Source organism: Falco rusticolus, chromosome 3 (genome assembly GCF_015220075.1).
Source record: "Falco rusticolus isolate bFalRus1 chromosome 3, bFalRus1.pri, whole genome shotgun sequence".
NCBI lineage: Eukaryota > Metazoa > Chordata > Aves > Falconiformes > Falconidae > Falco > Falco rusticolus.
Window position 1 is genome coordinate 59,276,327 of NC_051189.1, and position 14,990 is coordinate 59,291,316.

Here is a 14,990-nt window from a genome sequence, read left to right on the forward strand (position 1 = left end):
TCTTCATTTAATGGTGTGGCAGAAATATTTTACAGCTGGTCCGAGCACACTGCTAACATTTATAACATTCAGCATTTAATTTATTTCATTATAATTTCACAAAGTAGCTGTCCAGAGAAGTCAAACTCAAGTAAAAATGCTGGGTTTATCTAAAGCTACTGCTGTGCATTTTGTTTGTGTAGAATTGCCAGTGTAGGAAGCGCAAGGTCATAAATCAAATCTTGGTATCTTGTACATCAATACTACACCTCATTGCTAAACTACTCTTTCCCCAGTTCTGGATCTTGCCATACATTTAATAGAAAAGTGAAAAAGAAAAAAAAAAAAGAGAAAGGCTATCATACATCTAGGTCCTGAAAAGACTGAATGGCCCACCAGAATACATGTACCTAGTTACGATCCATGTGAGCTAAAAAAACATTACATATCCACTGGCTACTCTTACGAAATGCTTAGCATTAGCTATAAATAGCATAGACTCTGCAAAGGTGAAAAATCAAAATAGCAGTTTTGATACTGATTTTCTTTTCTTAACAAGATTCCATCAAACTGCTCTTCAGGCCAGCTGTTTTTAGACTAAATAAATCAAGTGCAAGGCAGAATATTAGCTGAAAGAATAGCCTTTGCTCCCTTCAGCTCTGAGCCAAGAGATAAATGCAGCCAAATACAGGACACTGGACACATGCTGTGCCCAGAACTTCACCTAGGGTAAACGAGTGGAGTCAGTTGTCACTGGCTAAGGGAACCTTCACCATATTTGCCAGCCGAGGCTATGTTCCAGCAGTCACCAATGCAACTACAGGACCGTATCTCTAAACGGTTTGTAAAAATCCCAAGAAACAATCAATTCCTCTTGCTCCTAGAATCTCTGGTAATTACTCAAAAAGCATAAATGGTGACAAGAAGGTCAGCCTTCACATCACAAAAGGGTATGAAAATACTCTATATTCTGGCAAGGAAAGTTAAATATTTGTTTCAATATGCTACTTGACAGATTTAATGCATTAAGATTGAAATGTAAAAAAAAAGTACCAGTGCTAAAGATATACTGCAACCCATATCTTTACAGGTACTGACTTTCAGGAATACTTTTTATTAAAGGTCCTAGAAGATAATTTGAACACATTCTCAAGCAAATACATGAGGTAATTACTAAAATCACTAAGGTCCTTCCCTACACTTTCCTTCTGTGTTTTCTTTATTTGTGCTGACTTGCTTAAAGTAAGCACACCAAGTCAGCTCTAATAACTCATTGACTTCACACAATCTCTATTAACCAAATCCTTTCTCACAGAGCAGTAATTTACATTCAGTTTGCATAGCCCTAGATGCCTTCTCTCTCTCAAACTCTCTAAGGAACACACAGAAGAAAGGCCCCTTGGGGGAAACTTTTCAAATCAAATTAGTGAAACTGAGCATGGTTCAGGAGAGGAAAGATATGTATTTGGTGAAACATCAACAGCACTAAGGCTGGAGAATAGAAGATATAGAGGGCAGATCAGCTGGTCTGTTTCCAAAGTGAAAATATTCTAGGAGGATGAAAACTAAGGCATTCCCTCCCACTTCATTTTTCCTTCCTGTTTGTCCATTTACAAACCAAACACAAAGCCAGCTCTTCAAACAAGGAAGTTCTACCCAAACCTTCTGTCACTGACAAAAGATACCCTGTGATTACTTTCCTAACAGTTCTGCTTCTAATTAAAGAGCAAACTAGGCACTTGTTTAACCTATGCTTCATTTTAAAACATCAAAGTTAGACCTTCTGTTTTTAAAATCACTTTCAAGCAGGATCTAGAAATCTTGCAAAAGCTTCTTACCAGCTGTACACCCCGAGTATGCATTTCTTAGTTAATAACAAAGCTTCTTCCAGCATTTGGAAGCATCTCCGTGTTAATAATGGATCACTGAGCTATGATTTTCAAATAGCTTAGACAGGCAAATGCATACACTTGTTCAAAGCAAAACACGAAAAAGCCTAGAAAAAGAGATTTTCTTCAGAAATTACTGTCTTTTCTTGGAGTAGGAGACTTCTGATTCTTCCATGTCTAACAAAAAGGCTAATAAATTAGCAAATGCTTTGTACAGTTTAGCAGCCTCCTGTCTAAGAACGATGAATCCTTCCAAGCTTTGCTGTGAAGTGCCAGAGAACCAACTTCTGTCATAGTTACAGCCTCCCCAGCATCAGAAATCACTGATATTTACAGATATAAGCCTTAACTCTTAAGAACAACTGACAGCAACAGCTCATAGAAGATAGAATAGAGAACATTTCTTCCCAGTGCTCCTTCCAACAAGATGGTGATCAGAATCAGTCAGAAGGACAGAAAGTAGCAAATCAACTTTTTTTTCAGCAATACCCTTGAAAACATTCTTTGTTGCTTGAAAGTAAGTCTTTGATAACCCAGACTTCAAGTAACTTGCATGAAATCAAGGGTGGAAGAAAACAATACCAGAGGACTTCTGGGGAAAAGACAGCAGGGTCGGGCAGAGGAAGGTTACCAGGACAGAAGGAATGCCTATGTAAACACCGTTATCCACAGATATACAGTTGTTACTGTGCCATGAAATACAACAACCTGTGACCTATATGCTTACAAACGTGGTCACTTCCTTTCCAGTCTGACAGGAATGAAATCTCCAAGATGCTCTAGAACAATAATTGAAAGACATCTGTTTAAAATCAGTTCATATTATCCTTAGCTATTCATGTTTAAATATGTGCTATTAAATGGCTGACTGCTAAATATCCTACCATCTATAAACATAGAACTGCAATCAATCAATTGTATTGGTTTATAGCCTACATACAGTAAATGATGCTTGCCCGAGTGTTACTCACCTGCCTTAAATCCAAGGTGATGGTGACCCAGTGGTATTGTCTCCCATTCTGAATGCTGGGACTTTGCCACCAGTTATTGGTACCATCGATTGCACTGGAAATTGGGTGCTGCTCTGTTTTGAAGCAAAAAATTATATCTCTTGAAAATACATCTCACTGTGTTTTCTCTGACCAGCACATTTATTTCACACTGAGCACTGCTTACTCTCATGCAGAAGCTGTAATCTGCCCCAAGACAAAGAGGCTGTCACTGGACTCTGCTAAAAGGTAGTTTTGCTAGTGTAGCAGAGAGACTAAAAGTAAAAAGTATTTGACCCCAATACACCCTGTATTCACATGAAAGTGTCAAAAAGAATGACGCAAACCCATGAAACAAACCAACCAACCAAACACACATGAAACTTGCCTTTGGGATTGGCACTGTGGTGGTCGCAGACACGGCACTGGGCGTTGCGCAGGGGCCGCCCCGGGACATGCTCTACCAGTTTGCAGAACATCTCCGGCCCCTTCTCCCCGCAGGTGGCGTTCGTGGAGATGTGAGCATTGCTGGCTAGGTTCAAAATGGCAGGGAACAGGCCTTGAAAGAAATAGCAATTATCAGCCACACTGTAAGGTGAGCAAAATACACAGGTATGAAACAAGTCTTTGAACGTACAGGATCTCATGACAAGCTTCTGGCTTAGAGTCAGAGATACAGAAAAATACAATAAAAAACAATTCATTTTGTGAAAATATTACCATGCCACACGGACACCAGCACATCAATCGTCACAGCCCTGGGGCACTGCAGCCCTGCCTGTCCCTGCCCACTGCCGAGGCTTCCTCCCACTCTGCCCACAGCCCAGGACCCCGTTTCAGCCCCCCAGGGTTCCCTCCACACTGCCCATGGCCCCATTTCAGCCCTCACTGCCCCTGGGCCATCAGCCCCTGCGCCCAAGTGACCCCATAGCACAGCCAGGCTCCAGCTCCCCACAGCCCTGCTCAGCCATGGGGCCCGCAGAGCTGGGCCCACCACAGGTCCACATCCTGGCCTGACCCTGGCCTGTCCCCAGGGAAGTGTTCAGTGCTCAGGGCTGGGGCAGTGGGATGAGCCCCAGATGCCAGACCCTGCCCCGACAGACCCCACAAGGAGCCCCCATGATACTCAAAGGAGCCCCTGGACCTCGTGGCACCCTAACCACAACATCACTGTAACTGCACTCCACCTTTGGATGCTTTACTGCTGAGGAACACAAGAGATGGTAAACTTAACTCTTCCAGTTACTAAAACTTCACTTCATGAAATGATGAAAACCAGGAAGACAAGGGGCCCGCTGCCAGAAGCAAGGAGGAACTGCACGGCACACACTTGGCCCGTGTGGAAAATGCCATTTACCGGGAGCTCTCTGGCAGCAGTGCTACATCCTGAACAACATGCTCCGGGCTCACAAGTTTTAAAGACTGCGCTTCAGACATGTGCTCCGGGCTTTCCTGCAGCGTGTGTAAAGTCTAAGGGATATTTTGCCTGTCACTTATTAATCTTTACACAAACCCTTTACCATACTTTCAAAAGGTGTTGCTCCCATGCGCTGGAATAATGAAACAACAGACTACAGGTTTCAAGATTACTGCTACTGGACTGGGAATCCTTTTCTAAAAGAAGTTAAGTTTTACTTTGGCTTGAAGGCCACTGATGAAGTTTACAGAATACTGCATGCGACAAAAATTACGCACAGCTTCTCAGAAACGTTATCAGTTCCCAGCCTTCCCTCCTGAGCTAAAAAGCTTTTATTTCTTGCATGATTATGGTGTAACAGAGATACTCCCGTTTCTACTCAGAAGCAACTCTGAAAAAAAGAAACTATTTTTGGAAAAAGAGCCCTGTCTTTAGAAATTAAACACAATGGGCTGAAATCAAAGCTAGAGCTTTGGCATTTTAACAGTGCCACAAGAATTGCTGCTGTTGCAATAGTAAGGTATTAAAAAAAATCATGGTTTTCTTCTGTTAAAAGGAATTCTGAAAATAAAAAAATTCCAGTTGTATTTATGAAAATATGTCTTTTTTACTAGCAAAACTATATGAACCCTTTTACTTTATTAATTTAAAACATATATAAAAAATATTGTAATATTAATATGTTACGTAGCGGTCCACCTCAACAAGGCAACACTAAATATTCCTTTAAAGTATCTTTGTCTGCCCAGTAATTGCATCACCCTGGAAAGCCTGGAGAAAAGTTTTAGTGCTATTTAAATCTTGCCTTCAAGTATCAAAAATGTGGCTAAATCTTAACCCTCTGCACTATAGTATGAATAACAAAATGTGTTTTCAATTGTGCTATACTCAAAACTTAACAGCATGGAGATGGACATCCATCTTTTGTTTTCTTGATTCCTGACTTCATTTAAGTTAAATCCAGACTAGGTCAGACACCTTGTTCTCATTACACCTAAATCTGATGCAGATACGTATGCTGAAGACATCCTATTAACCACTTTGGTGAGGCTCTTCTGCCAGTAACATGCTTTCTGCACAGTCTTCTCTCACCTCATGCAGTATGGGCACAGTATTGCTCCAGACCTAAAGCTAAAGGCAAAGCAGAAATGTGCCCCTCCATTTTCCTATGGGACAATAAAACTCATTGGCGAAAGAGGGCATCCTTTTTTACATTACTATTCAATGCTATAAGATCTTCCTTATTCAGTATTCATTACTGTTCATGTAGGGGTCCACCGGCCAGTCTTCAAGAACTATCTATTACTTTCCAGGTCATTCATTACCTTCACTCATATTACGCAGTATCCCTGCCATTGCTTTTCAAGGTCATTTGTTACAGTGACATAATTTGCCTACAGTAACCTTCAGTCAATGGACTTGTGGCAAAGGAATAGCAAGGCTCCAAAGAAAAAGCGTTGATGCTGGCCAAGCTTCATTCCAAAACCCCAAGCTCAAGTCACTGTAGCATTCACCCTGGATTCATCCCTTTTGTCTGCTTGTCACCAAGCATCTCACTGACAGCTAATAAATTTGCTGACTGATAGTGAAATGAATAATGGTACAGCAACCTTAGGTCTCATGATGAGTTTTCTGGGTCCCAGAGAGATAAGAAAGAACACTTCGATCCAACTGAGTTGCACTGGAGTTTTTTCCCCAGGATCCAAGTAAAAAGCAAAAGGTTCCTAGGTTCATCCTGCAAGGTACTGGTGTCTCTTCAAATCCTAGCTGATTATGTTCACCTCTGTTTCTCTTTAACACAATCAAATTTTAAGGCAATCTGCAGAGGTGTGGCCATTGATTTCAGGGTAGACTTGAGATTAGTGTAGGAGCCAATTTGTTAACAAAGTTAAGTATCTGCAATAAAATGGGGAAAATAAAGCAGATTTCAAAGAAATTAGTTGTATCTTTAAAGAACATTGTTCTTCAGTCTTTTCTTAAGAAAAGCTGAGTACTCAGGATTGTGAGTTCAAGAGCTCTTAAATGCTCCTCTGCCAACCCCACCCCAAAAAACAAAACAAAACACCGAAAACGAGGAAAAAAACATCTAAATATCTAGTGAAGTACATTTTTCTCTCTCTTTGGAAGATATGATAGGTAGGTATGATAAAGACAAGCAACCACAGAATCAGTCACTTAAATGAGCCATTTATGGATAAGTGACTGTCATCATACCCTGCTGTAAAATGCAAGCAGCCGTAACAGACATAAAACTCTGGCAGAAGATACCATGTTTCATTAAACTGAATTTTTAGCAAATTATATTTGCATTCTTGGAGACAATGATGTAACTTTCACAGTTCGCTATCTAAAGTCCAGCACAAATGATTGATTTGGATTCATCATACTTATTCCCCCTAGAAAGGAAGGCAAGTGCTACATACAGAATCCTCGCTGTTTCACTGCTGAGCAGTCAGGCTCCATTATCACATTAGACAATTGTAGCTCTGAACCAGCTGTGAGCGATCTCCATATGGATCTGTACAGAATTCAGTAGTAGACTTCTCATCTTGCTAATCTACTTTGGCTGACTATATTCAATTCGTTAAACTACCTTGCAGTCAACTCTTCACACTATTTGCTGTTTATCTACCTTCAGGCCCATCTTTGGGAATTACTGTTCAGCATTTTGCATGGACCACTATGGTGGTCCTGAAAAAAGCTGGAAGAATTTTTTAATTAAACTCACTTTCCTCTAACTGCTGGCAAGCTCTTTTCATGGCAAGGTAAACTCTTTACTTAATTTTCTCCAGCTCCTCAGATGCCCATTTGCCCCAGACCAGAGATTCCCACACCACCCAATACCAGAAAAATAGTGCATAGATTCTAATTTGACCTTAAGAAAAAAATAACAACTGGTTCACTATAGGTAAACACAGGAGTGGAGCACAATGTTTTTTCATCTGATGTTCAAACAAGTTGCACTCATATTTGTAAGGATTTGGTTTTAGCCAGATGCATGACTGAAACTCACTACAGGAAAACTGAAAACCTGAGTGGGTGCTGTCAGAATTATGCCATTCAGAGCTTTCCTACAGTGCAAGACAACTCAAGCTCAGGGAAAGCAGAGGGAATCAAATCCCTACCAAGGCAGTCAGCAATGTGGATGTGTCGCATTCACACTCAACAGTGCTCAATTCTTAAAGAAGTGACAACAATGAAGAATTCAAAGGTTAGATAGATTTGTTGTATGTATAGGTCAGCAGACAGACCTTGTGGTGAAGGACATAGCATTAATGTTTCACCAAAAGTCAGGGAAAAGGCTTGTTCATAACAAAGCCAGTTGTAATGTATTTGAATGAAGAACAATTGGTCAGCATGCAGTAGGCCAGGGAAAAGGAAGACAGGCTAAGAGCTTTTTTACACAGATGAGGCAGTCAACTTCTATTTTACGCTTCAATCCACCTATCAACTCTAATCATTCAGAATGAATGGGGATAGTTGGAGCATGCAGCTTATAGGGCCAGATTCAAAGTGCTGACAATTTCCAAAGTCATAATGGATTGTGATATATCATGGCATAAGTAAAAGATGTGGGCAATCAGGAGAGCTATCCCTGTACTGTAAAGTTTATAGCTGATCATATGGCCTGCACTTCTTTGAGAATTACTTTACTGAACCCAGGGTCTACAGAAGTCCTCACAAGCTCCTTGTGGCAGATATTAAGTACCATCACCTTCCCTGAAGACTCAAATTCTTAATGTGTTTAGAAATTTTGATTATAGGTATAGAGTACCAAGCACCCTTCAGGTTTTCACTGAGAATTTCAAGGATCTGGGACATTTCCAGGGTTCTGGCAACTCCAACTGTGACCAATGCACATCGGTTGATACTTTCTGAATACACCTGATTTACTGCATAACAGCAGACCAATGCCATAGCATTTGTACAGCAGATCTGACATATCCTGGACTTGTTGAACATTTTGTCTAGGTCAAATAGGCTGCCCATGTACAGAAGCATTACTGTTCTCCAAAGACACTTTACTAATAAAAGTGTGGGAACCACATGCAGTTGTGTCTCATTTATCAAAGGCTTTTAGACATATTTATTGCCCTCCTTGTCTTCAAAAAGTATTCTCAGTTTAGGATCCTTGTCTGCATTCTCAACAGCTACATCTGAATGAAACTCCAATTTCACTCCCAATCAATGATTCCGCACACACACCCCCACCCCCACCCCTCAGGAAATTAATAGTACTTCATCACTGTCCTGTTTCAGGTAGAGGGAAAGTAGATATGTACATTTTGGCAAAATTCACATATTGTCAGGGGTTTTGAACACATTTAACTGTACAGCTTCTCACAATGTGACTGACAAGACAGGGTGAATCTGTACTTCTTCACATTTTACAGATAGCATGTGGAGAAAGGGAGATGGTCTCCAGAATAATAATCTTCCTAGCAGAGGCATAGTGATTAAATTCATTTCTTTCACACACAGTTGTACAAGCAGAAGGATACATGAGCGTTCTGCTTTATATAGGTTTCATTATGTTGGTAAATATGTTCAATACACAAAGATAATACTTTTTGGTAACCTGATCAACAGTGAGGATGGCAGAACTTAGAGGAAGGTCACATTTAAGACAGCTTTCCGCTGAATCCAGATTCACTGATCTGTCTGATGCCCCTTGAAAGCTGAATAGATTAGGGAAGTGTTTGTTGGAGTTTAAGAAATCAGAAGACAAAAACTGATGGGAAATGAAGACAAAAGATTATCTGAAGCAAGCCAAGAACTGAGACCAGAAGGTGACAATGTTTTCTGGATTGTTCATCAGTGTACACAATGAAGGCTCTAAACCAGATTTTGATGAAGAACTCTAGAGAAGCATTTAGTAAGCAATGGCCCAATTTTTCCATAAGTATTTTGGGATTTTTTTTGTGCTGAGTTTAATAAAGCAGTAATTTGCAAATGAACAAAGTAGATGTGACTTAGACATAAAGAACTGATGTGTGCAGTAACAATGAGCTTTTTATTGTGTCATTTCTCAGAACACAGAAATACTTGAAGGGGTCTAATCTCATTTGCAAGATACAGTTTTTAAAAATGTTAAGTCAATCAGCAGTTCATAACAAGCAGGCAATGTTGGAGTTTGCCCACAAGCAATAGATTCTCCATTTACTGAAAACATTTACAGAGGACACAGTGACAGTTGTTCAGAATAGTTTGATGCACTTCAGGAAAACACAAAGAGCTAAGGGAAAAATGTAATAAAATGTCAGAGTATTAGAATGTATAAAATATGTAATAGTATTACACTGCAGAAGCTGAGGTCACATTCTTTATAACATTCTCAGACCATTTTCAATAGCACAGATATTTTTTTTAGTTGTTCTGTCTTATTCAAGTTTTGGATTAAATGAGTTTACTAAATAAAAGCCCTGGAACTATTGGGCTTGGGTTCAGATTCCTTGCCTGCTCAATAGATTTACCCTCATTATATTTTACCAGCAAATGTCCCTAGCTTAACCTTTTCCATACACTTTCATCAGAATCCTATCCTGTAATCACAATGAAAATCCAGGCTGATTTCCCTAAAATAAACACTCTGAAATTCCTGCAGTTAGAAGTTGGCGATTAAGACACTAATTCCCTGTTCCTAGAATCAGCAAGAAACCGGGGTATAACACTCAACCTGCCTTACAAAAACAAACCTTCATTTGTGAAGGCATTGCATAAAAATATGTATTAGCTACAGCATCGCCCCACTTGAAAAACTAAAAGCTTCACTACAACTTATACAAATAGGCTTAGGTAGCAAGCCACTAGTTAGAAGTTACTTTGAAAACTGATCGTTTTTCTTTAGCCCTATAGAAAGGAGAATTTCTGGTAGCACAACACAATACAGGAGCTAAGGGGTATGGTTTTATTAGCAGAACCTCTGCAAACTTTCATTTGCAATGTTTAGATTAAACTACTTCAGATTAAAAACCAAAACCTCACTACCATGACAGACTACTGTCTTCTCCTAAAACCTGTTCTCTCTTTCTTACTGTGGAGCAAAGCTAACATGTTAATCATAGAAATACTAGCTGAGAAAGATTACGTTTAACTCAATCAGTTCTCAATGTAAGAACATACTAAACTTGCCTTTTTCAAAGGCTTCCAATGAGGAATATTCTTCAACATCCTTGACAAGTCTACTCCGGTGCTTTATTATTATAAAAGTTACAAATTTAGTCCTCTTTGCTGCATTCATGATCTTTCATGACCTTGACTGCAGCTTTTGATGACCTGAAAGGCTGTTATCACATACCCTTTTCTCTTTTCCAGAATAAGTAAACAACCCTTTCAATCTTTCACAGTCAATTCCCTAAACCTCTTGCCCTTCTGAATTCTTGGCAGTCTGCATCTCTCCAACTGTGAGGCTCCTCAGACCTCATCAGCACCAACTGGAGTAGAATAATTTCTTAAATTCTCAACAGTTTTGTTAACACACCCGAGAACAAGTTTTGCCTTCTTTTCAAGGCACTACAGGTAAAGCACATTAAAGTAAATCAAAGATTCTTTTCTGCTGTACTGCAGCCTGGTCAGTCATGAAAGAAGTATACTTCACATGAGGCCCTGGGATGAGTTCAGGTTATCTGTAAAACAGGTTACTTTGCAGCTATTTGCTGACTGCTCATACACACTTACTTTCAGAACAATCAGAATACTGATTATTTTACAGCTCTGATTTTGTCAAGCTTTTGCAAATCACTCTTAAACAATCCAACTGGAGCACCAGAAGACAGACAACAGAAAGTCCATTACAGCAGTTAATGTGACCAAAACCATTCTGCTTGAACCCTGCAAGCTGTTAGAGCACAAACAAGCTACAAAGACCAAACCTTGCCAGTTCCTCTGTCCAAATGGCAAAAAGCTTCTCTGACAAACATTTTCTACTGTTACTTATGTGCATTCAGCATTATTAACAAGAGCCTTATAATGGAGACAGGGTACTGCAGTAACAGTCATTTACCTGCTGCGGTCTGCCTTGGGCTAGATGATGTGCTAGTTAGCATTCAGTGCTCAGAAATGTATTGGAAAGAAGTGTAACACTGCAAATTAATAAAGATCTGTCAAATTCAGACCGCAAAGACAGAAGGCAAAAGTTTGCTCACTCAAGAATGAATATGAGCTATAGTATTCTTCCCCCCCAATAGTTTCCTCCATGTAGTTTGTGAAGGTTAAAATAGTAACAGTCTGGCATAACTTGCATCTCAAAAACCAGCTTAGAGCCAGGATGATGGCCAGAGTGTAGTAGAGCAGTTGAACAAGGCGATTTATTTTGTTTTAAAAAGAGGGGAGAAAACCTGAACCCTAATAAAATCTTAAATTTCAAAGCATAAGTAGCAGCATGCTAAATATAAAAAGCAATGGAAAATGAAGAGAAGGAAGAAAGCATTACACCCCAATTAAGTCTTAACTGCAAGATGTTGAGTCTCCCAATATGCAGTATTGGAAGGAGAGAAAGTTAAATTAGGGAAATAAACTCACTAAATGTCTACAACAAAGAAAACCCCAGACTTCTAGATTAAATGTTCAGAAAAATGGAAGGCCAAGCAATACTAATACATCTGCACAAGACACTGAAGCTCATCACCTCTGTTACACAAAAATTAATATTCTTTCACAAACTATTGAGGTTTTTTTACACTACAGATGTGTTAATATTCATTGTAAACTGGTATCTAACACTAAACCAGTATCCTTTAGATTATGAAGCTAATTGCTCATGTTAGCTAATGCAAACTTTACAGTGTCCTACCTTATGAGTCCCGCTCATGCTCAGAGCTTGCAAGCACAGATGTAGATCATAAAGTCACAACACATACTCAGATTGGAAATAGAGAGGATAAGGATGCAAAGACATGAGTCAGCCTGCAAATGCTTGACAATGAAGGAGTTTGAACTGATTTTCAGTCCCATCTACCAATTCCTACAAAAAAGCTACCTTGTTTCCCAAAGGAGTGCACAATCCCACTTGATAGCTGTCAGCTGAATGTTCGAGAGAATAGAAAACATGGGTAAATACAATAGGTTTAATAGCTTACATTACAGTCCTTAATGTGATTTCTAGTATTATGGCTTGGTCCTTCACAAATTTCAGAGATCCAAGACAAAAAAATTAAGTTTGTGTTCTTGGGGATATGAAAAAAAGAGAGACCATCACAGCAGTTTCTATTATCTTCAATATTGCAGTAACTTACTGCTTTCTTGCAGTCAGATCAAACTAAGGGGTGGTAGAAAGAAAAGAAGAAAGCTAGCTTTCATGCTTTCATACTAGTTTTCAGCATCAGACAGTACAACTTGATACAAAAGCAGGGTAATTTGTGAGTATTCTCTGTATATCATGTATTTTCAAAGTATAATCCATATTTCTGTCATGTCTTGCAAGAATTGATTTTTTTATTAGCATTGGCCTGTTGAAGAATCTAGCCAGAAATTGCCATAGCATTTACACCAAAGCAAAAAGAGGCAAAAGTTGACAGGTGGGCAGACTGCCAAGAAACAACAAACTTGCCAGACCATGAAATTAGTTCTTTCTTGTTTGCCCAAAACTTTTTCCCATGCTGAAGAGTCTAATTCATAGTGTTTGTTGGTTTAGGGGTTGTTCTTTCTTTTAGCATTACTTTTTTTTCCTGAAGTCACCTTAATCCCAGGAACAATTTTTGCTCAAACCCAAAGTAAATGCAAGCCACAGCTATTAAATACTTTGGTGTCTTGTCAGTTTTGCTTATATGCAGCCTAAGACACTATTAGCTTAGATTAATATGACAGTAGTATTGACATGCTGATCACACTGCCAAAGACTAGGGACCTCAGTCATTTGTCACTCTTGATGTACCCCAATATCAAGACAGAACATTGTTGTTCTTACTGATGTTGGACCTAAAGTAACCTTTCCCCTATCACTACCTTTTACTCTGACTACCTCAATAGGTAACAGCTCACACTACACTTCTTTTCTATCACCAGTTTTCAGCCTGAGGTAACAGTTTCCTTTGTAAATGAAAATCCTGTCTGGGTTTAATCCTAACTAAATTTGCAAGCACAAATGTGCAGTTTTAGGCTTCACACTGCATCATTTATTATAATAAATAGGAAGTTATGACCCAAGTATCTATTAGCTCTCTCCTGACTAAATCTATATTTATCACTTGCAAAGTTTAAGAGACCTGAGCTTGAGAAGAATTTTAAAGGTTTAGTGGTCCAAGCCACTTCTGTACTGTGTCTCAGTATCGCAAGCAGACAAAACGTTACCATTTCTTTTCCCATGTAAACATAAGGAAGGACCCCTTGAAGAAGCTGGCATCTCTTTGTGACCATAGATGATATCTTACAGCAAGTAGCTGTACTACAAAGGAACTCTAAAATGTATTTTTCACTTAAAGCTTGTTATTCATAGAACATATATAATAATTTATTTCATTTTCTTAATTTAAAAAAATGCTGGGTTTTTTCACTTTCTCAACATGAATGCACTATCTTAATATTACAATTGCAGCTGCCTTAGAGGAAGTTAAATTTCTATTTAAAGTAAGTGAAATTTTTCCATTAATGAACAAAAGCTATTTCAAGTTGAAGAGGTTTGGGCACCTGAGAACTACCAGCCCTCCTGCTTTACAACAATGTTCTTTTTCCAGACAGAGAAGAAAAATGTTTTCATTCCAGCAGGCACAAAGCCATTATCAAGGCACATGCAGCCCTCTATCAATGCCAGATCTTCCTGGGAGAAGGGAGCACATTTCCTCCAGCGTGAATGGATCTAAAAGGATTTGCAAGTGTGTAACACTGAAGACATGCAAAATTTGATAACACCCTTATCTCTATTGACAAGATTTCGCAATCTTCCATTTAAGTGGTTAATTGGGAAGTGATCTCTGTAGGGTTCGTTTTGTTTTTTCCAGTTATAACCAGCTGTTCAACATACTATAAAGGTGGCTTTCTGCTCTTTACAAAAAGTAAAATATATTCTCCTTTTTTCTAGGCATTTTACTCTAGGCAACGATGTAAAATTGCAAATCACCACGCTCTGTTTACTTACATCTGCTGGTCTCCAGGCTCACAGATTAGCTGATGTACAGGGCACACATGCAACCATTTTGAAAATATTAATAGCACAATTAATTGCACAACCTCTATATGTTGTGTCAATTTAGTGAACAGAGCAGGGGCATCTATGAGAATGCTGTTCAGTTATTCCACCAGCTGAAGTGTGCAACACAGCTGGTATTACTGTCACTCACAGTAACTGTATTCTGGTTACAAACAGCTGCATATTTCTTTTCAAACAGACACGATTTAGCAAAAGCTGTGCCTTTGGCCTGAAAACAAGAATGATGCATTTCAGCCCATAGGGCAATTTAAGAAAATTCTAACAGCCTGAAGATCAGGACTGAGAGTTCAAGTAGTTTAGTTTAAAATTCAGCAATGCTACAGCAACACTAAAAAAAATATGCAAGGCACATTTTGGATCCTCCCCTGAAACACCCCAAATGTTTTTGCCGCTTACTGTGGGAAATGCAAGGCACAGCTGCAGACTGGGCAGCTTATTTCTCATTGTCCTTAAGAACAGAAAAGATGAGGAGGGCTGCTCAAGTTTTAGAGACTGTAGCATCAGTCAGTACTATATGGTATACAGAAGGGGTTTTCTTCTTTGGGGCAAACGTCCTGACCTCTTCCCTGCCA

General features: G+C 39.2%; 1 protein-coding gene across 1 annotated transcript in view; it reads right to left on the reverse strand.

Annotated features, from left to right (window-relative positions):
- Window positions 1-14,990, reverse strand: part of LAMA1 (laminin subunit alpha 1) — a 107,798-nt gene that overhangs the window by 82,605 nt on the left and 10,203 nt on the right. Inside the window, exons 2-3 of the mRNA XM_037381833.1 lie at window positions 3,246-3,416; window positions 2,840-2,952 (exon numbers count right to left, since the gene is read on the reverse strand). Of these exons, the coding sequence (XP_037237730.1) occupies window positions 2,840-2,952; window positions 3,246-3,416 (284 nt within the window). The remainder of the gene's footprint in view (window positions 1-2,839; window positions 2,953-3,245; window positions 3,417-14,990) is intronic.